The 26,041-nt window shown below is 35.4% G+C and overlaps 1 protein-coding gene across 2 annotated transcripts in view; it reads right to left on the reverse strand.

The window, feature by feature from the left end:
- OTOGL (otogelin like) overlaps positions 1–26,041 on the reverse strand; it is a 142,526-nt gene that overhangs the window by 116,164 nt on the left and 321 nt on the right. Inside the window, exons 2-8 of one of the 2 annotated variants that reach the window (XM_019751251.2) lie at positions 24,993–25,032; positions 23,964–24,012; positions 19,145–19,211; positions 17,400–17,498; positions 15,813–15,967; positions 8,391–8,512; positions 4,920–5,125 (exon numbers count right to left, since the gene is read on the reverse strand). In XM_019751251.2, the coding sequence (XP_019606810.2) occupies positions 4,920–5,125; positions 8,391–8,512; positions 15,813–15,967; positions 17,400–17,498; positions 19,145–19,211; positions 23,964–24,012; positions 24,993–25,032 (738 nt within the window). Of the gene's footprint in view, positions 1–4,919; positions 5,126–8,390; positions 8,513–15,812; positions 15,968–17,399; positions 17,499–19,144; positions 19,212–19,327; positions 19,575–23,963; positions 24,013–24,992; positions 25,033–26,041 lie in introns of those variants that run through there. The other variant, XM_074325364.1, reaches the window with a different exon arrangement.

Genomic DNA, 26,041 nt, shown 5'->3' on the forward strand with positions numbered 1-26,041 from the left:
AAGATGTATCCTGTATGTCCTATTTAAATCAAATTCATAGTAAATTCTGATACTTTTCAAATAAAATAAAAAAGAAAAGAAGTTAATTAGTTTCATCTGAACATGATGAAAAATCTCTAAACATGCTCAGGACAGCATTATTCAGAGAAAAGATTCAGGAGCTGATACGTGTGCAGCAACAAACAGTCGGTGGTGAACACTCTGGACTCTCTGCTCCAACCCAAGTTTAAATGGTCTCAGCACCTGGCCTGAGAACCAGTTTCATAATTAATGAAAAATTAATCCTGTCTCTCACATTCAAAGGCTGAATCGTAACTCTCAAGGACTTAGCAGTACTGAACTAGATGCCATCCCTAAGTTCCATCTAAGACAGTTAGACTTTAGATTGGAGTTTTAGGTTCTCCAGCACATAGGTTTCTATAGCCACAGGTCTACTGTTGCTGACGAGCTACAGTACCACTAGAATCAAAAATCTCCAGCCAAATGTTTGGTGACACTCTTTTAGCACCTTCAAGAGGGGAAGATAATATCCGTGTGTTACTACCAATTGTTGGGAAGACTGTAGGAGTTCATCTATAACAATGTTTTGCTCTCTTGGTGTAAAACCCCAAACTGTACTGTGGCCGTGAAGACTGGCTTTGATCAGGCCCTTGTACACCCCCATCCCCCAACCTCCTCCACCCTCCTCATCCCACCCCTGCCCCTCCTATATCTTCTACTCCTATTCTTGCTCAACCTACTCCAGTCATACTGGCTTTATACTGTTCTTCACTCAAACTCATTCCCACCTTGCTCTTGTTCTTTGCTCTTCAAAAATCACTCTTCCCTCCATTCTTCCCTCTGCTGTCTCCCTTGTTCATTTAAGCATCTGTTCCATATGACCTCTTCAGAGAGCCCTTTTCTGTCACATGATCTAGACTACCAAGCACACACTGTTCTATCACTCTTAATCTCCTTCCCCCACCCCCACCTCCTTTTTCTTCACGGCTACTATCATTCACAAAAATTATGCTTTAATTTGTTTCTTTATTTATTTTGTCTTTCACTATAATGCCTACTATAGGAAGGGAGAGAATTTGTTTAAGGTGTCCTTTTGCTGTATCCCTAGTTTAGTATCTAGTACACAGTAGGTGCTCAAAATACATTTGCTAAATAGGTGAATGAATAAATAAAAGGGAATTTGCAATATTTATTAACTGGATTATTAGAAGCCTAGAGCTTTCAAACTTGTCTGGCCTACTTCATTATCTCTGATATTATTGGAAGAGTTACACACTGAACTAAGCATGGACCCACTGGAATGCAATTATTTAAAAAGGGAAAAACTGATGTTCTCTTAAAGAGAAAATTTATAGTCATATTTTATTTTAAAATATCATTTTTGAAAGTCTACAGAACCAAAAATATTTCCTAAAGGCCCAATTAATATTTATGCACAAATTTTAATGTGACTAAACAACCTAGACAATTCCTTAGAGTTCACTTTATTTCATTTTATTTTTTTTAATTAAAGTTTATTGGGGTGACAATTGTTAGTAAAGATACATAGCTTTCTGGTATACAATTCTGTATTACATCATCTATAAATCACATTGTGTGTTCACCACCCAGAGTCAGTTCTCCTTGCATCACCATATATTTGATAGAGTTCAATTTAATTCCAGCTTTTCAAACACATATTTAGCTATTTATACTATATTGCATTAATAAAAGAATCACAAAAGTTGGTTATTATGAGACTTTAATCCAAGTCAATTGGTGGTCTGAGAGCCTGGAAAACTAAAACAAAAATACTTTCTATAAAGTATAAATAGAGGGGTGGATGGATAGCTCAGTTGGTTAGAGCACGAGCTCTGAGCAACACGGTTGCTGGTTCGATTCCCACATGGGCCAGTGAGCTACACTCTCTGCAACTAGAGTGAAGACAATGAGCTGCCACCGAGCCCGGGAGGGGCAGCTGGATGGTTCAGTTGGTTAGAGCATATGCTCTCAGCAACAAGGTTGCTGGTTGGACTCCCGCGTGGGATGGTGGGCTGTGCCCCCCGCAACTAGATTGACTGAGCTGCACCCTCAGCAACTAAGACTAAAAGGACAATTTGACTTAGAGCTGATGGGTCCTGGGAAAAAAACACACTGTTCCCCAATAATGTCCCATTCCTCTTTCCCAATAAAATCTTTTTAAAAAATTAAAAAAGAAATATATATATATATGTATATGGGGGGAGAGAAATTTATTGTCCATATTGGGACATTTCTGAGAATGAAAGTGAAGCACTATTAATTATTACGTTGAGAAAAATCAAGAGTAAACAAAGGTTTCTATGCTGATATGTACCTAGCTATAGACATAAATTAAGGAATAAGAATCTCAATTAAACAACAAATTAAAATCTTTCTATATCCCCAGAAATTCTGAAAAGCCTCATTTCTTTGTGAAGTCATCCCTGAAGAATGAGTAGGAGTGCAGAGAGAAATGCAATTTTAATCACTGTGAAGAAATTACGCATTCAATGGCATTCAATTAAACTACCTCACTGCTTCCAAAGATTTATCTAATCAGCAAAACACAGGCTGAGTTTCAAGAAAATACTAGGCATCTTAAAGCTAAAGGTAAAATAGCTCATCTGTAGACATTTTCTTTCATTATTACAATATGGGAGAAAATCAGAGGGCAAGTTCAAGTCCTATAAATTATTGTAAATTAGTTTGTATTGCTCTGTGCACCAAATAAAATTGGGAAAAAGCTGAAAATTCTCTCTAGGCTCCCAACTTCCACATACTTTCCAGAGTCCTCTTTGCCTTTGTCAGTTCAGTCATATTTAGTCCACTTGCCCCCTGCCAGGCTTCTCCCATTTACAATCTGCTAACACCCTTTTACATGCTGCCCCAGTTACTTCGCTGTGGGCAGCCATTTTATGTTCCGGGTTATCAAACTCTGTCTGACTCTGAACTCAGATCCTAATCTGCATCTCTCTGTCTCTAACCAGAGCAGATGCTATTTTCTATCCTGACCTTTATACGATATGCTCCCGATGTCCCAGCCGAATTGCCCATAGCCGTCTTGTCTAACTCTGAGAAATGAATTTTTTTTTTTTCATGAAGCTTTGATACAAAAGAAAAATAAACTAGGAATTACCATCTGACTGGTTCTGCCTGAGTCAAAACCCTACTTCCAAGTCTGTGAGCCCTCTCAGGCTAAATACTCAACTAGATTCAAAAGACCATTTCATGATGATCCTAACACTGTGTATTAGTATTGTATTTCCAGACGTTTGAATACTTTCGCTTACATTTTCTCATTTGATCCTCACAGGCTGGAAGTTCTCAGGGTCATTATTATTATCTCCATTTTACACATGAGGAAACTGACTCCTTGGAGCGCTGCTCTTTTGTCTAGCCACTCGTAATCTAATGCTGGCGAGGCGTTATCGATCTTGGGTAAAATGTTTGCATTTTAACAAAGGCCTCTTAAAGCAATGTCTTTAATCAAACATTTTCATTTCAGCTCCATTATAGGCTTATTGAGACCAAATGGAGATGGTTATAAATTAGCCAAAATGTATTGAGCATTAACTATGCCAGGCAGTGTACAAAGTGTTTTACATGGATTGTCTCATTTAATCTTTGTAACTCTAGAAAGTATATAATACCATTATATCATTAAACTTAGAAAGTTAAAAAAGTGGCAAAGCACAATTGGAACCCCACAGTCTGACTCCAGAACCCACACTCTAAGTAGAATTTTCACTGGCCCTTAAAACACAACATACGGGCGACTATTCTCCATTAATTTTACAATATGAAAAAGTATTACATAGCACTTTATAGATTAAAAGTAAATTTCTCAAATATTTATCTAAACACAGGATGGGGAGCCAGTCAGATCTGTAATCCAACCCTGACAGCAGCATTTACAAGCTGTGTTATAGTGGACAGGTAACATTGTGTCATTATAAAAATTGAGAAAACACTACCCACCATGCAGGATGCTGTAAGGGTTGGGAATAATATAGTTACATGCTCATATGAAGTATTATAAATAATATCGAGGTATATTCTTATTATCACTGATAACTCTTCAAGTTAAGAATTATTATATTCCTATCTTTTAGTGAAGTGACTGAGCATCAGAGAGATTAAATGAGTTGCCTCAAATCACAGAGCTTATAAGAGTTGGAACAAGATTCAAAACATGTCTGCCGGTACTAAGAACAGTATTATTTTTTTTATTACACCTCTCTGTGTGGACCTAAATTATGATTATGTCCTGTGACTCTCTTATTTTGTAGCCATTACACACTAGTACCCAATTTGAAACAGAACTCATTTTAATAGTTCACTAAGATTAGTTTTATGACTTTGAATGAATAGATAAATGATGATAGGTACATCACTATACATAATAAACTCTTTCCACGTTATTATTTAACTTTTAAAATAGTGTTCACATTTCATCATCTTTACAAAACTATTATTTGGCAGTTATTTAATTTATTCCTATCAAGACTGGATGCAAAATAATTTTTGTCCAAAAGTGGACAATTTTGTTCCAAATGGGTCTGAGTCATTAAAATATAAGCCCTGAGACGGGAGAAGTCTTTGTTTTGTTTTGTTCACTGATGTATCCCAAGCTCCTACAACAGTGCCTGACACAAAGTAAAATGTTCAGTTAATATTTGTTACATGAGTAAGTCCTGTATCTCAATTTAGCAAATGTAGACTAGCTCATGGTTCTCAAGAATGACACAAAAATATTTTCCTACTCAAGCTTCACTTAAAATCACTGAAACAGGCAAGTGATAGCTACTAATTTTACCCAACCTAGAACAAGTTGTGATATACTCTTCTGGGTACAAAAAGGTTTATCCGTGAAGGAAAAGACCTCAGAAGTACCTATACATTTCTTCCGCTCCCCTTACCTTGTAGAATGATGAAATCGTCAGATTGAATGCCATTGTAGTTCCCACATAGGCCACACGATTTCCCTTTATGCACATCTGATATTTTGAGGTAAATTCCAGATATTCCATCCCAAGCCAATGAAAAACCAAAGGTTGTTTTCACCAGAATGTAGTCAGCTAGTTTCTCAATGGAAACCTGTCCAATTGTCTGAGGTAATGTTAAACTTGAAAAAATATAACAAAGCAATCAAAGAATTATCAGGAATGATCAATTACAGAGGGTTTATTTCTTTCTTGAAGTAACTGGTCAATTAAACAAAGATAATTATTATACAAAATTATTGAATTAAACTATGTAGTTAGATTTTCCACCCTACTATTCTATAGGAAATCTTGATATTTTTTGAAAAATATGATATGGAAATACCATGTTTCCCCGAAAATAAGATCTACCCTGAAAATAAGCCCAAGTTAAGATCATCAGCCAGACAGATGCATTTAGTACTTTATGACGATGTTCCAGATGATGACATGACTGTATTTGAATAAATGTAGATTGTTGTACATGAGAAAATAAGACATCTCCTGAAAATATGCCCTAATGTATCTTTTGGAGCAAAAATTAATATAAGACCCTGTCTTATTTTCAGGGAAACACGGTAAAAAGACAACAAAAATTATATCAGTTTCTCCAAATTAATCTAGATTTTATACTTATAATTGGATGATCCTTTCAATCAACGAAAAATGCTTCTGCTAATTATCACTGATTTTTTAAATCTGGAAAACAACCTTGCTTATTTTGAATAATGAGAGCTCGAATGTATGAATTTTTATCTTGAGAGCTCAAGATAATCGAAAAACTTCTAAGTACAAACAATGGTCAAAATATGTAAACACATTGCTCAAATTCTGATTTTATTTCATTTTTATTTTTAATTGACTGTAAGGAAATAGTAGCTTCTATCTATCCCCAAAATGTTACTTTGGTATAAGTTATTGTTTTCCAAAAGAAATATATCAAAATATGATTAACTATAATTTACGTTTTAACACTGCAAAATACATTATTAGGAATATAGAATATTTTGTCCTACAGTACTGCATAGTGGTTATGCTCATAATTTTTAAGTTAATACAATTTGGCCTATATAAACATGGGTCACATTGGATATTTAAATTCCTGATCCAATGTCTACTCTTTTCATTTTTCACAAGAATGTGCATTTACAAAGGATGTGGGAGACATACGAAAACTATGGAAAACTAAATGATTGGACATTTTAAAATCACAGTAAGTTGCCTAAAATACTTTTGAAAGAACACTGTTCTTCTTCCATCCACAAGTATCATGTAAAAGAGCAGGTACTAATAATTAAAGAAATGAAAGAAAAAATCATTTTTATTAAGATAACCATGCTCACTAAAAATTATAAATTATAATATGAGTGAGGCGGGAGGTTGACAGGTATATTCAGAGAGTTCTCTCAAAAACTTCAAACTAAGGAAAAGCACGGCTACATGGCACAAAAATGACAAAACTAAACACACTCATTAACAAAAGGATATTCCCTAAAGAAACAATTCAAAATATCTGTAACCATTTTCACAAAGATGTTTGCAGAGTATTTTTTTTTACAGAGAATTAGTTATAATAGGCAAATAACTAAAAATTTACATTGGAGAATAAATAAAAAGACTAGCTAACTGTTTCTGTAATCTATTCTTATTAAAATTTATAAGCATGAGGAATTCACAGTCAATGCATAGTAAAAGTCAGTATGAATAATATTGTTTATTTTTGCAAGGTATAAAAACTATACGTGAAAAAATGAATCATGTTTTATAAAGATAGTTCATAACACTGGGATGTTAATTGTATTTTTTGGTTTGATCATTTGTCATTTGATCTCTTTCACAGTAAATTGATTAAATAAACTGTTTTTGAAAATAAAAGGTGCATTACTGTGATTATAACACAAAAGAATGCTATTAGAGATTGGGCATAGTAGTAAAAATCAGATACTCTCCCATAAAGATGGAAAAACTCCATGCAACCTAGGGAGGAAACATTAACAATAAAAAATAAAATGAAAGCACAGATTAATGCTGAAAATTATTCATAGGTTCATATGTACCCACACCCTTCATTTCACAGGTAAGAGAAGAGAAGCCCAGAGAGGTAAGGTGTGATGTACAGAGCCTCACGCATTTGATTTCATTTTGGCACCTGTAAATTAGGCCGTAGGCCAGATACACCACTAGTATAAGCAATTTAGCTGAATAATAAGAAAACCATACTTTTTTCTATAATGCAACCTCTTTGAGTTAAAATTTAAATATTAAATCTTTGATTCAACAAAGGGTTAGTATTCTTAAAAATCTACTTTAATGGCATTTCTGTTTTATAAAGGAATTTTTAAGTATCCATTATGTTACTCAAAATTCTAAATTACTATTTAAATTTCGTTCCAAGAAATACACATGTAATGCATTATCTTCCCTTTCAAATGCCTAAGCTTTCTTTTATAAGAAAATTAGAAGTGCAGAATGCAATTGATCAAAAAAATAAGCCCCAGAGAGACAGACGGGCCATTCTGGGTCGCCTGACTATGTCATCAGTGCCTGGCTCCTCTGGTGCTTCATCCAAGCCCTTTCTGCTACCATCTGCTGCCTCTTAAGGAATCTAAACTGAGAAAAAAAAGCACCAAGGTTGGTAAGGCCATTGTGCTGGAAAGAATCCTCATGGTTCAGATACTTGCTAGTGAATTCTGAATGATGAATAGAATTGCTCCATCCTACAATTTACTTTTCCTGGCATAACTCAGCCAAGAAATATTTAAGACTGAGTACCTCTATAATTATTTAGATTAGCAGGTGGATTATTCCACAGTATTCCCAGTTTAAAATGTATAAGACTTTCCACCAATTAAATAAATATCCCCTTCCCCCAAACTCTCATATCTTATTCTTGGCAGACAGGAAACCAGAAGTGGCACTCCCCGATCTATTCAAGAAACCCATTAAGTATCAGCTCTGAATCTTTATCAGAACATTAATGGATATTCTCAACTGTCACCCAAAGTTCACTCATAAAAATTTGAAAAAAGACTTCCAGAGGTTTAGTTTTAAGTTCCTGCTCAAATGGAAGAAAAGATATAAAAAGAGGGCAAAAACACTTGAAGACTTAAACTATAAAGATTTCTTCCAAATCTCTCTTAGAAAAAGATGTAATTTTTTTTTCTCCACATATATAAACATATTTGTATCCTACATAAGCATTAGGCAGGTTAAACTGGTTAGATTCCTGGCCACCTGTTTGGCCTTTGGGACTACTGAAGTTTTAATCTCTATATGATATAACTTCAAGGTTATTGTTGAAAAGAAATTCTCTCTACCTACTTTCCAAAATTCACTTCCAGTGTGAGATGATTGAAAATGCTATTAATTCATGGTGTGATTTGCATTGTATCATTTATCATGTCTTACCTGATTCCATTCTTTCTTATTTCATGCCCAGAAATTCTAATTTCCACTTGATCTGAAAAGAACAAGCTGATTGACCGATAACAATAATACACTGAACCAAGGCACTTAGGGCTATTATGAACCTTAGGGGAGAAAAACAAAAGAGAGGAACAAATATGTATACATGCCTTCATTTGAGTTATTAAAACTACAATGTATGTCTACAGTTCTATGGCATCATTAGTCCTATGACACTTAACAAAATTATAACCACATTTAGGATTTTCAAGTGGAAGGAAATATTCGTCTCAGGAACTGGACAACAGAATTAACTTCATAGTGCAATTTAATTCAGCATTTTTAAACTACATATATTATGATATGATATGATATGATATGATATGATATGATATGATAAAAATATATATATAATGTTTAGATACTTCTGACAGGAAGACTGTACAACACCACAAAGAAACATGTTTATGCCCATATTTTTTACCTGTTAGAGAATCATGAAATAGAACTTCAAATAGAGCAAAACACAAAGCAATACTGTAAAGCTTGCAACTATGACTATAAGCTCACTAAAAATAAAATAGCCCAAACATTTTAGGGAACAGAGATTATCTCTCAAAAAATTGATGGGAAAATTAGTTTACTAATAAAAAGAAAGCAAGAAAGAAAAGAAGAGAGAAGAGGAGGAAACAAAGAAAGGAAGAGAAGAATACCTCATTCCAAAATTAATATCAGAAGGTCCAAAAAGTAAAGTATAATAATGAAAGCATAAAATAACTGAAAGAAAATATAAATAACTGTATAGATTGAAAAGAACTTTCTAAGCATAAAAGTGATAAGAAAAATCACCAATGGTAAGATATATTTTTAATATTACAAGAATGTAATGTACTGAGGGTACCAACAAAATGTATACAAGGGAACACTTCAGTCAACATTGTTCAAGCAGTAGTTCTCCATAATCAGAAGTGTCTGGATGCTGATGGTAACCACTTTGAGCACCTCTAGTAATTGCAGAAGTCAAATGTGACCTGCATTGATCTTTTGTTATTGGTATATATTGAATATTACAATTTTAATAGTTTTATTTCCTTTCTTAAAATGTGTACACATTTTTTCTCACCCTCTGTATATTAATTTAATGAATAATCAGTAAATGTTCTTGATGCCTTATTACCTACCAGGTATTATTCCACATTCTAGGCATGCAACAGTCAACAAAATAGACAAAAACACCTGCCCTCATGAAACTTATATTCCATTAGAGGAAAACAGTTAATAAAAACTATAACTAAATGTGACTGAAATATATACTTTGCTAGATGACATGAAGGAGAAACATTAAACAGACAATGGGGATAAAGAGTGTGGGCCAAGGGTTGGGGGACAATTTTAGATTGAGTGGCAACAAACGCCTCATTGAGAAGGGGAAATTCTAGTAAAGATGAAAGCAGTGTAAGAGCAAGCCATATGGATATTTAGAAGACCAAACTAAGCAAAGGAAATAGCAAGTACAAAAGCCTGAATGAGGAGTATGCCTAAAATGTTGACAGTATCCAGGAATCCAGGCATCTGACCCCAGGCAGGAAATTGGAGGATTTTTCTTTGGAGAAATGAAATGGAAAAAAAGACATACTGATATTCATATCTGGGGCTTATCTAATGAAACCAGATTCTCCCTGCTCAATATTCCACCAGGCAAGCAAGCTCCATCCATACATTCAGAGCTTCCAAACAGTTTTCAAAACCTAATTCTCAAATGTGAATAAACATTCATGGATCATTTGATAAAAGCCTGCAACATGAAAGACAGACAAACAAACAAAAGAGAGATCAAAAGAATCAAAACCAATTCAGAAAAATAAACTTCCAAAAATCCGTAATTAATATCTTCAGAGAGAAAAGTGAGTATATGTCATTCATGAAACAAGAATAAAATTATGTTAAAAATGAAATTTAAAGAATAAAAATAAATAACTGGATATTAACAATATCATAGGAGAACCATATAACTGAAATACAATGGCTGGAAGATAAATATCTAAGAGTTAGATATAAATCTCCCAAAATGTAGACCAAAATGTGAGAAGATGGACAGTAAGGAATAATCAGTGAGGAAATTAAAGAATCAATCACTCAGTTCAGGAGATCCAATATCTAAAAAACAGAGTTTCTGAAAAAGAGGAAGAAAAGATATCCTGAAAAAAGAAAAGAGGAAATTTTTATTTCCAAAACTGAAGAACTTAATAAAGTTTGAAAGGGCCCATCAAGTGCCAAGCACAATAAATGAAAAAAAAAAAAAAAAAAAAAAAAAAAAAAAAATATATATATATATATATATATATATATATATATATATATATATATACACAACTTACATAATCATGATAAAGACACTACCTAAAAATTTCTGAAGGGGTTGGGGAAAGCCACATACAAAATGATCAAAAATAAGAATAGATTGAACTGCAAAATTATGAAAGTGATTCCTAAATTATAAGCAAGGTTTCAAAATTTTCACTTTCATTCATACTTTCCAGGCAGGAAAGTATCTTTTATTTCCAGAAAGCAACTTGAAAATATAGTGATTTAAAACAAGTGAGTAAACAAGGAAGAGGAAACAGGTCTCTGCTCAATCACCACTACACATAATCACTGTTCACATGTTTGAAGAATCCAATAAGCTTTTTAGGGACTATCTCTCAAGTTTGAGTAAAGTTCAAGAATCATTAGATACTTCATGGGATCCAGGAAACAGAGAAACCAATACAGGAGACAAAAGAACGAAATTCTCAAGGAAGATGGATGAAATGTTTCCTAATTTTCCATAGTCGGAAGTGAAAGATTAAGACCTAACTTTTAAAAATAAATGACATGCAAAATAAAAGCCAGAAGAAACAGGTGAAAAAGGTGAAATAATTATTTTGGGGGAGCCAGACTTCATCTGGGGCTGTAAAGGAAGGCATGGGCTATTGCTTTTTCTTTCTACCATGATTCCCCAAAAATAAGACCTAACCAGAAAATAAGCTTTAGCATGATTTTTCAGGATGACATCCCCCGAATATAAGCCCTAATGTGTCTTTTGGAGCGAAAATTAATATAAGACCTCGTCTTATTTTCAGGGAAATACAATCTGCCTTGATGAAATTTTTAAACTATGTACATGCATTACTTTCATAAAAATAAAGCTGAGCTTAAAGAAAAAAGAAAAGAATCAGGGGTATTCAAAATATAAGCATAAAGATGTTTATCAATATATCTTTTAAAGGTCAAGATGGCAGAGCAGGTAAATGTGTGCTTGTCTCCTCTCACGACCACATCAACTACAGAACAAATATCATTGAGACTCACCCAGGCACTCCTCTTAAAGGGCCTATTCACACTTACTCATTGATGGACTCACTCACTCTGAGCTCCAGCACTGGGGCAGCAGATTGAAAGGTGCCAGGAACACATAGGGAGGAACTAAATTGTCTGGCTTCAAGGCAAGGTCTAGAGGGGCAGCTTTCTCCAAGACAAAAGTGCTGGCAGAAGCCATTGTTTCTTTACTGAGCCCTCCCTCTATCCAGCCTACATGTACAGGTGGCTGCCAGATCTGAGTCTCCATCAGCCTGACTAACACTGTTTGCTCTGCCCTGGTAATTCCCTGAAACCCTGCCCCTCCTCCCCAACTTGAGGTCCCCCCAAGCCACTTCCAGTGGCTTTTCCATACAAACAGTCTGTCTTGGCTCATGCTATGAACTAAAATGTTCATAAACCCCCAAAAAGCAGAATCTGGCCTCATATGCTGAATAGCCCCAAAGCAGGCACAGTGGCCGCTTAGCCTCTCACAGGCACCTGAACATTCAGCACAACTGGCAACCATCTGCAGATCACTTTGTAGTTCATACCAAGAGGCTCTGGGCAGGGCACAGGCAGTGGCTGACCTTGGCCTGCAACAGATTCCCTCCCAAGAGGCCCCAGAACAAACACTCCTGGTGGCCAGCTTCAGACAACACCAGAGCATCACCCACCCACTTCCACAAAAGACACACCTGAAGGGCAGACTGGGCAGGCACCAGAGCCCTGCTAAAGCAAATCCTGATCCATAGGGTCAGTCCCTGAACAACAGCTTCTCCACTATAGTCAAAGCCAGTCCTCACAACCAGTCAACCTGAGGGTCAATCCCTCCCATTGATGTGTAAATAGCAACCATGGCTCAACTACAGAACAAGGACAAACACAACCCACACAAGGGACATACCTGGAGCACCAGGCTCAAGTGACCAGGGAGACTGTGTCACTGGGCCCCAAAGGACACCTACTACATGAAACCACTCTAAGACTAGGAACCATAGCAGCTCTACCTAATACATAAAAACAAACACAGGAGGCTGCTAGTAAGGGGAAACAAATAAACATGTCCCAAATGAAAGAACAGAAAAAGAGCTAAATAAAATGGAGACAAGCAATCTACTAGACAGAGTTCAAAACACTGGTTATAGGATGTTCGGTGATCTCAATGAGAACTTCAACAAAGAGCTGGAAAACACAAAAATGGAGATAGAAAACATAAAAAAGAACCAGTCAGAAATGAAGAGTGCAATAATAGAAATGAAGAATACGTTAGAGGGAATCAACAGTAGATTAGATGAAGCAGAGAATCAAATGAGAGATTTGTAAGATAAGGTAGCAGAAAATATCCAATCAGAACAGCAAAAAGAAACAATAATCCAAAAAACTGAGGTCCCTCTGGGACAACATCAAGTATAATAACATTCACATTATAGAGATACCAGAAGGATAAAAGAGAGAGCAAACAATTGAAAACCTATTTGAAGAAAAAATTACTGAAAACTTTCTTAACCTGGTGAAGGAAATAGACGTACAGGCCCAGGAAGTGCAGAGTCCCAAACAGACAAACCCACACCAAGACGCATTATAATTAAAACGGCAAAGGTTAAAAACAAGGAGAGAATCTTAAAAGCAGCAAGAGAAAAGCAGTTAGTTACCTACAAGGGAGCTCCCATGAGACTGTAAGCTGATTTCTCAACAGAAAGTTTGCAGGCCAGAAGGGATTGGCAGGAAATATTCAAAGTGATTAAAAGTTAGGATCTACAACGAATGGTACTCTACCCAATAACACTATCATATAAAATCGGACAGATAGAGCTTCTTAGACAAGAAAAAGCTAAAGGAGTTCATCACCACTAAACCAGTACCACAAAGAATGTTAGAGGGACTCCTTTAAGACAGGAAGAAAAAAAAAGATCAAAATTATGAATTATAAAATGGCAATAGCTACATATCTATCAACAATTACTTTAAATGTAAATGGATTTAATACTCCAATCAAAACATATGGTGGTTAAGAATGGGTAAGTAAACAAGACCATAAAATTCTGCCCACAAGAGACTCACTTCAGATCAAAAGACACAGACTGAAAGTAAAGGGAAAGCATATTGTGCTGAGCAGAGGAAGTCAGACAAGAGAAAGACAAATGTTGTATGAGTTCACTTGTATGTGGACTCTAGAGAACAGGATAAACAAATAAACAAAACAGAAACAAGCTCATAAATACAGAAAGCATTTTGATGGTTGCTGGATTCAGAAGGTGGGATGGGTTAAGGGGGAGGGGATTAAAAGGTACAAAGTGGTAGTTACAAAATAGTTATGGGGAAGTAGTGTATAGCATGGGAATAGAGTCAGTAGTCTTGTAATAACTACATATAGTGTCAAATGTATACTGGATTTATTGGGGTGATCACTTAGTCAAAATGTCTAACTACTGTGTTGCACACCTGAAACTAATATAATATTGTATGTCAACCATAATTTAAAAATATTTTTTAAACCTAAATTTCTAAAACACGGCATAGTTAAATAATTTGAGTATTCCATAAGTTGGAACAAATACAGCTAATGCAGTTTGTGTGTGTCAAGGATATTTGACATGGAAGAAAGTACTTGATATAATATTAGGTGAAAATATAGGACAGAAAATTATACATAGTATGATTTTAATATTATAATTGTGTATAAAATCCAGAGAGAAATATACGTAGCCATTAGGAATAGTCACTCTTGACTGGTCATGCTAGTATTATTTTTAGACTTCTCTAAAGTTTTCTAATTTTTCACAAATGAAGTGAACTACTTCTATAACCAGGGAAAGGATGATATTTAAAATAAATGGATTTGTTGGTTTGGATGCAAATTCAACCAACCAAAAGAGGGCCAAGTAGAAACAACATCTATTAACTCTGGAAGCACAGTTCAGCATTGTGTGTTATTATCAAAGGATAGATTATCAAGTTGACACCTTAGTCCTCAAAAAGGATGAGACACTGGACAAGAACATTTCAATGAAGGAGTCAGGAATGACAAACCCAGCCAGAGAGTGCCGGAGGAAAGAACAACAGGGGACTGGGAACAGGAGCCCTGTAAGTACCAACGGTGTATTTCACTAACTCTCCTGTCTAAAGAGACCTCTAATTTTTTGCTTTTTTGCCCCATAATTTAACTTTCAGTAGACTTCATTTCCTTCCTGGGTCATAAAGATTTGTTGTTCTTGGAAAGCTTTTTAATATGTGCCCACTTTGAAATATGGGCCTCACCTAGGAGAGGAAAGAAATTTAGACCACTCCAATGTGAGTTAGAAAGGAAAAAGAAAACAGAGATTCCAACAAATCATAGCTGTGGAGAGTTTGGCTTTTGAACAGGACAGCAAAGCAATCTCCTGGGTGTGATTTAAGTTTCCGGGAAATCCAGGTGAAGCCAATGGGCAGGGAAAGAGGGGCTTGACTTCCTCACTTCACCTACAGCCACTCTGCAGTTTATATTTTGAGATATCTCCTAAGAACTCTTTTGAAACAAGAACTCTGAAACTAAAACAAACTTTCTGAGCTCAATCATGTGGTAGCAATTAGCTGCCATATCCATATCCTCTAGTCCGTGCTTCTGTAATTCATGTTCTCCATTTTATATATGCCAACCTCAGGTTCATTCTGAGAGGTGCCCTTTTTAAAAATTGAGCCAGGTTGCATCACAGTGGAAGTGCCAAAAAGGAACCATATATGAGTAATATGGTAGGTGCCTGGACCCACCTCCTCTTCAAAATGATCAAATAAAACCTGAAGAATAGAGACATCAACTGGAGTTGATATTCTGACATGTAGACATTTCTGCATTGCCTATAAGTCTCTCCCACATGGATTCAAACCCGCCTTCTCCCAGTCTTAGGTCCCATCTCAATAGAACTATACTTAATATAGCTGCAAATTTTATCCATTCCGTTAAGAACCAACCACTCTCCTTCCCCAGTCAGAGCCCTAGGTATTTGTGCTATGATTATTACATATTTTCTATCATTTGTCCAATAGTTTAAAGATACAGACATCACCAGAAATAATTTTTTAAGTTAATTATGCCCTAGGAACACTTACCCATACAGTGTACTGAGGCTCCAAATTACCACAGTCCTTTGCAAATATGTAAGAACAGTTTCCTGGGAAATAATAGTAGATGCCATCAAAAGTTTCAAAGTGGTACTGTCCCCAGGTTTTGCAAATCCCATCTCTGCCATTGCCCATGTTTGGCACTGAAAAGAAATAGGATGATACTTAGTAGAATAAAATAAATTACACCTGTTTCTGACAAGGTTCGGTCATGGAAAGTAATTCTATTTCATTAAAATAAATATTTTCTTCTTGGTGGTCAATACCACAGGAAGAAATAACTAACATAAAATTACTAGTTTCTCTCAAAACTATTAAACTCTCCTGAAGAAAAACATGGTCTCCAAGTTGTTCTGAAGAAAGGATTTATGTTAGAAATTTCTGTAATTTTCATTTCCAAAGAAGACTCTGGAAGAAAGGAAAAGTAGGAAGAATGATACAGTAAAAGATGATAATGATAAAGCAATATAATGGCTCAGGAAAGAAAATGTTACCACTGAATGTCCTAAAATTAGCCTAAGCAGCATGAGTGTTCTAGTCTCCATAATTTTTACAACAATATTGTAATAGAACCCAGGGAAAAATAACCACTGACCAGCCAAAAAACAATGTTTATATTTATAAAGATGGGGACCATTAGTCATCCAAGCTATGCTGGAATTTAAAACCTCAAACTGGCCAAATTTTAGGCAATGTTTGTCTTAAATCATATAACTTCATCTCTTATTTTCTTCATGCCTTCGTCTCTTCATGCCACGTCTCTTCTTACCTTTGTGGATAGCCCTCTGTTCTATTTTGATTTCTTAGATTCTTCCCTTTAGAATAATGTGAATATCAATGACATTTATTGAGCACTCAATATTTGTAAAATATTTTAATACCCACTAAATATTAGGGAGCATAATTTTTACTTAAATTTAGTCTTGGACAACTTTGGCCCTTTTAGGAAAAAAACACACTGATTTATTGTTCACACAGTCTTCTCTGTTGTGTTAGTCCCCTCCTCTAGATTGTAATCTCCAGGAGAATTGGAACATGTCTATATTATTCACTATCATATCCCCAGTGCCTAGCCTGGGATCTAGCAGATGCTCAATAAATACTCATCACGCAAATGAATATTTATTGATAATTATTGACATAGGATCCTAACCTAGACACTGTGGGTAAAAACATTTTTTAAGAACCCTCTGCTTTGAAGAGTTGCCAATACTATTTCTATTTTATTTACAGACTGTCCAATTAATTCAAAGTCAAAAAGAATGTGTGGCTCCAAATAATAAATCTCATTTATCAAGCAAAAGAGAGATGAATGAGATCCTGGTTTTAATGGAGTAGTACCACCTACAGTGGAAGAAAATGCTTGAGGAAATAGTAGAGGTAAGTGAAAAAGGAAAGTGGGCATATCTATTTTCTTTTACATTGTTTCTGAATTACTGGGAATGAATTGTGAGCACTCAAGTTAATATACAATATGATTGTTCCAACTCCATGGATGAACAGTATACAGCAAATTATGCCCTTATGTTTTCTTCAGCATCTTGTAATTCTCTCGTAAGTATTCCTGAAACTTACCAATCTGGCACCTTGTCCCAAGTGCCTGAAATATTTGACAGTCACATGTACCAGTCTTGGAACAGAAAGCTCCGTTAAGGCATTCATGAGGACAAGAACCTGAGGAGAAAAAAAAAAAAAGTGTTATCTCCTGGCGTGCATCAGTTCTTAATAAACATAATATGTCAAGATTTAGCTTGGACTAACTGTTACTACTATTAATTCAAACAGAACCCTGGGTCTCTTGCCCTGATGAGCTAAAGAATTAAGCCCATCAAGTCTTTATCTAGCTCATTTCATTATGTGTGCTGTGAAACAAGAAAGACAGGCTTTCACATCTCAAACTACTCTGAGAGCAAAGGTTAGCCTCCTTCAAGCAATTGAAAGGTCAAGTTCCCATGTAAGGAATCCCTGTCCCAGATGATGAGAACCAGAACTATACAAGCTGCAGATGATGGCGCTGATGGAGTTTGGCACAGGATGCTTGTCCAAGGGGTTTCTTCCCCAGGAGCAAGTGCTCTATTGAAGAATAGCGTCCATCATTAGCTAGAGGGATCAGGCAGAGTATAAAACTCAAAAGGAAACTCCCATTTTGTAAGAGAATGATTAAGCATTTCATTTGAAGTTTGTGCATTAATCCTCGGGCTCAATTACAAATGATGCATTTTTTTCTGACTTGTATTTAATTCTACTGGGACAGAAGCCGAAGTCACTGCTGGTCATCACCAAAAATATTCTTTCTTTCATGGAAGGAAAAATCGCCCCTAAGGGTTATGTTGAAAAGAGGAAGCAAGAAACTATGAGCTCCTGCATGAGTTTTAAAAACACAGATGAATCACAGTGAAAATTTTTCTTCTAATAAGGAGAGGACAAGAGGCAACTGGCAAAACTCAAGCAAGGAGGACTTAAGTAACACATCAAGAGAACTAGAGGGTATCTTTGAGTCAATATAAGATATTACTAAAGATTGGACCTCCTGGAATATGTTAAGGTCATGAAGGCACTTATCTTAACTGCAGTAATTTAACCATAGTTCTGCCAAAGGCAAGAATTAGGAAATCCTATTATCCTTCCACCTTAAGACCAATTGATCTAAATGTTCTCTTTACCTTTAAAAATGGACAACTCTCTAAGTGGGATATCTTAGCTGAAGAAAAATGAGCTGTTTCAACTTTGATCATAAATACAGGTAAAAACAAGAATGTTTTCCATAAACTTAAATGCAGTCTTTCTTCCCTAAGGCACAAAACTGTCTTTAAATTTTATCTCATATCACAATTTTGCATTTTTCCAATGAATAAATGCCTAAATATTTAAACAAATGTATCTCCTTCAAACATTTATAGCTCTCCTTATTCTCCTGAAAACAAACACCAAGCCAAAAATAGTCAGAAATCCTTGTTATTTACAATGAAAAACTCAAATTTCAAACTACGGTCAGCATTCTGCTTAATGGAAATGGGAAATTGATAAACAAAAATAAGATGTCGAGGGATCAGGGAGCAAGTAATTGCTGTAGAAAATAAAGTTTCTGATACCAGTGATATCTCTCCTGGTCATGTAGTTATCAGCTTTCTCTAAGTATTTAACCCTGTTTATTTCCAAAAATAATTACAATTTCTATGTGAAGTGAACCTAAACTATTACTAAGTATTATTACCACCCTGGCTCAGTTCCCTTCATCCATTATAGGGAAGTAATAAAGACTTAATTCAATATATCCCCTTTTGAGAAAACAAATACAAACACATAGATGTAGCACTGACCTTTTATCTTGCTCTCACCCCAATTAATAGCTTCATGGAAGAAATATCGTGGAGAAGTTGCTTCAAACTTTGAAAGAGAAATAAGAATTCAAATGAGGTGGATTATTTAATTCAAGCCAAACAAACAAGCAAATTAGAAAATCTGAAAAATAACTACAAATACAGAAATTATAACATACTGACTTTCTATTTCCTTTGATTAGAGAGGCAAACTTGATGAGGCAGAAATACCTCCTCAGGGGTTGTGGGTTTGCCTCATCTATGACTTTGACAAGTTCTTTATCCTCTCTGACCTCAGTTCTTCTGCTTCCCTATCCTCCTTGGAAAAGAGCCTGGCTGGAGTCTAATTTTTGTATTAACTGACTGCTCTGCCTGCAGAAATAGCAGTTCTCTGATACTCCAAGCGTGGATGGGTCTGGTGAAAACTAATGGGGCCAATGAACCAATGATGATGTCCCCACTGCCTGCAGACCCATCTGTGAAGACATCATCCACAGAAGCTTCTGCTGCTGCAGTGTGAGTGTCACCCTCACTCCCCAAAGAGCTGACACTTAACATTCATAGAATATTTAAATATATTTTTATAGACCACAAGGCACTTTAGGGTAGTAGTTACAAGCATGAGTTAGAAAATCAGACAGACCTGGACTAGAGTCCTGATTCTGGCATTACTTACTCTCAGGCAAGTTTCTTAAACTCTTAGCACATCCTTTAACTTATCTGCAAAATGGGAACAATGGTACCTGATACTTCATTGTATAGTTATAACAATAAATAAAACAACATATGTAAAGATTCCAGCATAGTGCCTCACACAGAGAAAATTAGCAAGAAAGAGATTTATATCAATCTAAGCAACCCAGATAAAACCTTAAGATCTTTAAAGGTCAATGCCCTGTTTCCCCAAAAATAAGATCTAGCCGGCCAATCAGCTCTAATGTGTCTTTTGGGGCAAAAATTAATATAAGACCCGGTATTACATTATATTGTATTACAGTATAGTATAGTATAGTATAGTATATAAGACTGGGTCTTATATTATAGTAAAACAAGACCAGGTCTTATATTAAGTTTTGCTCTAAAAGACACATTAGAGCTGATTGTCCAGCTAGGTCTTATATTCAGGGAAACACTGTATAGATTAGTAGCAAATAATTGTGGATTACTAAAACTAATCAATTACAGATTTTTATTCCAACTCAATGCTAATTATGTTTATGGTCTAGGGCAATGTCCTTTCCAATAGCATTTTTGCATTCACCCAGTATTTGCTACATAATTGTCAAATAGAGTACCAGAGGATGTTAGAAAAATTGGGAAGGGGAAGGATAAGAAGAAAGGCGGATAAGGAATGTGATCTCAAGTACAGAGTCCTTTCTCTACATATTCTGGTCTCCTTGCTACGTGCAAAGTTTTATTTTGGCATTTTCTAACACAGTACTTTTTCTTTTAACAGTCAAACCTGCCCCATGCCAGATAAAAGAACTCCCACACTCACCAATTCAAGACTCCTTTCTAAACTCCATGGTTCCAAGTTCATTGTTTCCTGCTTTCATTCCTCCTGGGTTTTATCCTCACTGTTTCATCTCCCCTTTTTGCTCTTTCCTCTCTCTTCAAACTAAGTCAGACTCACCATAGTCTGTGACCTTGATTCCTCCAAGACAACAAGTTTTATTCTCTCTTCAGCCATATTATTTCTACTGGCCTAAATCTAACACAACCACCAATATTACTGGGCACCAAAATCTTCTTACTTTGGCTCCAATGAATCATCTCTGATGCTCACTAAAAGTGTACAGTGACCAACTCTACCTCATACCAGCTTATAACCTTGAACCAATCATTTAACCCTCTCAGCCTCAGTTTTCCAATCTATAAAATGAAATAACAGTAATGGCCTCACAGCACTGTGAGGATTAAATGAGATGGGATAAATAAAGCACCAAGAATAGTGCCAATGCACATAATAAGGGTTATAAACATGTTACCTATTTTTGTTCTTAGGCAAAAACTGAATACAATGGATAATACTAAACTAAGGCAAGAATATGTAACTTGTCTTTTGCTCCATATCCTCTCACTACCCAGCATAACTAGGTATGACTGCCTAGCATCCCAGTCTCCTGGTAACCACAGCATCCTATCACAGCATTCCATGCAGCATGCTACAACATTTCACCAATGCTAAGACATGACACATAGTTTTTAATTTTTTAGCAGATCTGAGTTCAGAATGGCACTTACATTTAAAATTGTATTTTTAATTTTTATGTCTTATAAATAATGGCAAAATTTGATGGTGTCTTCTATTCAATGAACAAGTTACACAGAAATGACTTCTTTACAGGTCTACCTCCATTAGACATTGAGTTTCTACGTAACGAGCACTGCTATTCATGTTTATATTTCTAGCATGATCCCTGGATGTCATCAAAAAACCAACTAAACTGAAAATAGACATTATTCAGATGTGTGTGATCTGCCTCCCCAGGCTGTTTAGAACCATGACTAAAAAAAAAAGATTGGAAAAGAAAAAAAAAAAGTTCTGTAGCTACCCCTCCCCACATCCTCTCAGATCACCTCTGACTTCACCTGCATCTGGATTTCTGTGCACATGGAGACCCTCCAACTTCAAACACTGGTTACTTTCTATCTCTGCCTGAGGACAGAATCCAAGCAGGACAGAACACAGAAAGTGCCTTTCAGGGGATTTAAGGCTATCCTCAACCAAGGAGAGATAGAAGTTGGTAGATGAGCACCCCAGTATTCCCCATCCCTTGGAGAAACAATTCTCCAACACATTTTAGACAGCTCCTCAGAGGGACCCCAACAAGACTAAGCCCGAGATGTCTAAAGGAGGAAGTCCCTCATTAACTCAGCTATATTGGATTTTCTCCCTTTCTTGTCTCACTTTTTTCTCTCCCTCCCTGCACAACCCAAATAAATTACCTGTATCTAAGACTATGTCTCAGCCCCTGCTTTCAGGAGAAGAATTTTGAAGTGTAATGCAAATGCAAATAGATTCCAAGCAGTGGGTACATATATTCACATAGTGATAAAAAAGAACAGCCCATTCTTCCTCCTTGCTGATTACATCTCCACAGGAGGGTGAGAAGCACAGAGAAATACAGTCTTTAGATGAGAAATCACTGCAGTGAACAAATACACCATTGAGAGAAATCTGTGTCTACCCTTTCTTTGCTCATTGTTCATCTCATTGCTCACATATTTCTGAATCCTTACTTATACAGATATCTATCCATCAGGGTTCTGTCTTCCTAGAGCAGGGGAGTGAATCTGTGAACAAGCATGGCCTTATAACATGAAATTTCAATCCTAAACAATGATTCTGACCTCATTGCCCTTCTTTAACATTTCTTCTTTTAAAATGTCTTCAAATATTAAATAATTTTGATGCATATTCTCTAGCTACAGGAAATAAAAGACTGAAGAAAGTGTCCTGCTCTTCAGTTTCTCTAAAAGGAAAATCAAGACAAGGTAAGTGCATTCCTCTCTTATTAACAAACGGGAGGTAGTAATGTAACTGCTTTGGAGTAAATTATACAAATTCTAAAGATATCTAAATGGACAATAGTAATGGACAATAACTCCATCAATAGGTCACTTCATGTGACAACATTAGGGTATATCTCACAGGTTCTTCAATCTACTGGGTTCACCAGAACACAGTTTTTTCTCAAAATCGGATTTTCAACTAAGTCATGCTGATGTCTTTTTGCGGTTAATATGGTCTACTGGCAAATGTACTTAAAATTTCTCAGAAAAAAATCATTTTAACCAATTCACATGATATGTATGCACTTAAATACACAAAACTCTTTTTAAAAGAATTTCCATTCCATAGATAATCCTTTACCCATTCTAGTTCAAAATTGATCTCTGCTCTTAGTTCTGTCTTCTAAATTGTCACAACAGCGTATTAAATCTGTCTTCAATTCTCTATAATTAACACCAAAAAACATAAAAATTCAGGTATTTACCAAAAAATGCTAGCAGAAATTGATTACATTTCAGCATTTGACAAAGGCCTCCTTGAATATATAAGCTATTTGCTATATAAATACTCAAATCATATTACTTTCCAAAAAAAAAAAAAAGAAAAAGCCTTTAAGTTAGGATTCTCTATTTTGCCATCTATCTTTTACAGAGAAATGCTCTTTAAAACCCATCCATTTGAACATTCCAACCATAGTTTGAAGATCTTGCAATTATGTTATCCAATATCCTTTATATAAAGGGACCCAGGCAGCAAAAAAACCTCCTCAAGTTCAGTGCTATCCCATCCCTCCAAAAAAAAAAGAGGTTGCCTCTCCAGAAGTGCCTGTAATTTAGATTTATCAGACAATATGAAAGCTGTTTGTCAGGACACCAGGGAATCTCTGATGCCCTTTTGCAGTATTTAACTCAGATCATTTACACCTTTCTCTGTCCTGTGTGGTTGTATTTGTTCTATTGTCATTGTCCTAACTAATATTGTGCTTAATTTTTAAACCCACTGAAATTTTCTGGCAAGTAGATGAGATTAAATCTTCCACCAATGTTGTGAGCCTATCGGTAGGAAACTGAGGTGAATAGCAAAAAAAGCATTTGACTATAAACAAATAAATGTGAACTGAGCATGAATTTGAGGGTCGCAGAAAAGACGTAGAGAAGTTACTTGGCCTCTTCCTCCTCCTTCCTGTCTTGTTTTTAGCATTTCATTCCCCTCCACAAAGGTCTCATTGTTGAAGTGACAGCAGAGTCCCGAAACAGAATGGATTATTTCTCTCCATCTCTCTCCATCTGAGGCATAACCTACCTGTGCTGCTAAAAGAGCTCTTTTCTGTCGATTTTCATTAAACCCGTTTCTGGAAGAAAACAAAAAGAACTTGTATAGTCAAAGGGCCCAAGGCAACCTGAACAAGCCTTTCCCAAGAGAGAGCTGGTGTTTTCCTCCTGATTTCCATCACTTTATCAAAGAGGTCTTTCTTGGTTTAACATTTTAAAAGTCCCCCTCCCCCTTTTGGAGGGGTTAGATTTGGGTGGTGGAGCTTTCTCATTTTACAAAATTCAAGAGTGTCCCCAAATCTCTCCAGTCTCTGATGTAAACTGAATTTTAGGAAGGAACTTCAAGATAGAGAAATAAACAAAATAGTGTAATATTGTAGTGCCGATACTCATGATGTTTTTCTCCACATGACTTCGTAAAACTGCTGAGATAAGTATTCGCCAAGAGCACATTTATTTTTTTCAAGCATAATATTTAATTCACTCCTTTTCCATGTTATAAAGGGGAGATCAGCATTAATGTGAATAAATACATCATACTGTGATTTTTCAGGATCAATTGAATAGAATTCTGTTTTTCACTAAGCAGATCAGTTTAGTCCAAAAAATGATTTTCATTATTTACTGCTAGAACAATTTTATTCTTTTTATCTTTAAAAAATGCTTTACTCTATGTTAAGATGCAGTACATTTGTAATCAGCAATGTACTTGTAATTGTAAAGTGCAATGTACTTCGATAATAACAATATAAAAGGGGAAATTATTGAGTATAACTTCTTTATAAATCTTCAAAGTGCAAGTAATTTCCCCTCAGCATATACAGTCTTTGGACACCACCAGAACTCCCTGTAAAATTATAGTAAAAGGAAATATTGTTGCTCCATAAATATGACCTGAATGGCTGATAATTTTAATTTATGGAAATATTCTGAAGAACTACATATTATGCCCTAATTTTGTAAAATATTTCATTTATTGTTTTATAAACACATATAGTTATCTGCTGCAATTCTTATTAACTTTGTGTGTTAGAGGACATAAAGGACAAGAAATACTCACTTGGATGTTTCTGTCAAGATGGATGATGCACAAATATATCCTGCCAGAGATGAATATATGTAAGAATAAAAAATATATATACAAACATCTTGGTCACATATTCTGATTATTAAACAGATCACTTTAACCTAAATTCAAAAACTTGGACTGAGTTTTCCTGTTAGTTATTTTGCGTCTTCTAAAGGATTTTGACCAGCAAATTCCCTGTGAGACATCAGAGTGACTGGTAACCCAGAAAGAAGGAGCAGTGTACCTAGATTTACACAGAGACAGGATACAGTAGAACAAGCACCCAACTTGGAATCAGAGATCCAAGTGGCCCTCTTGGTCTTACCCTTAGTAAATGCTAAGCTTAAGCTACCATACACATCACAAAATAATGGTGGTCACCTCCAAAGTCCACTCCAGCTCTCAACTTTCTATGACATTTTCTCCTTGGAATTTCAGTCACTAGTAGGATTAAAAGATAGCACCTGTGACCTCTCTAGTCTTTTATACTTCAGTAATTTCTCTCTCTTTCCCCTGCAAGCTCCAAAATATACAGTCCTTTTCAGGGATGAGAAACTAACAAGCAAATGTAAATCAATGCTTTCCCCATAAAAATATGTTATAAAAATTAATTTATAAATAAAATGGCTACTAAAATAATTAAAAATCAATTCTTAGCACCAAACGTTAAAGTCCTTCTTAAGACATCTTTTTACTGTTCTTTGGGTTACTGGCATGAAGAAAGTTGAAAAACTCAATATCTCTTTATTTATTATAAAATTTTCCATATGTTTAAATTACACCAACAACTATTTTAAATCATCTTTCAGAAGAGAGTTAGGATCAGAGCTTCTTTCAGCACAATTGCATATCATAATAAATGTATGATTTTAACATTTAAAGAAAAGACTGAAAACAAGAACTAAGAGTCCCAAATTATCTACATTATTAAGAATTTTTAAAAAGATGATCTGGCTGTCATTTAGTATATATGTTTATTCTAATGACATCAAAGTTCTTTACAGTGTAAGAGGAAACTATTCCTATCAGTTACAAGAGAA

Source organism: Rhinolophus sinicus, linkage group LG02 (assembly GCF_036562045.2).
Source record: "Rhinolophus sinicus isolate RSC01 linkage group LG02, ASM3656204v1, whole genome shotgun sequence".
NCBI lineage: Eukaryota > Metazoa > Chordata > Mammalia > Chiroptera > Rhinolophidae > Rhinolophus > Rhinolophus sinicus.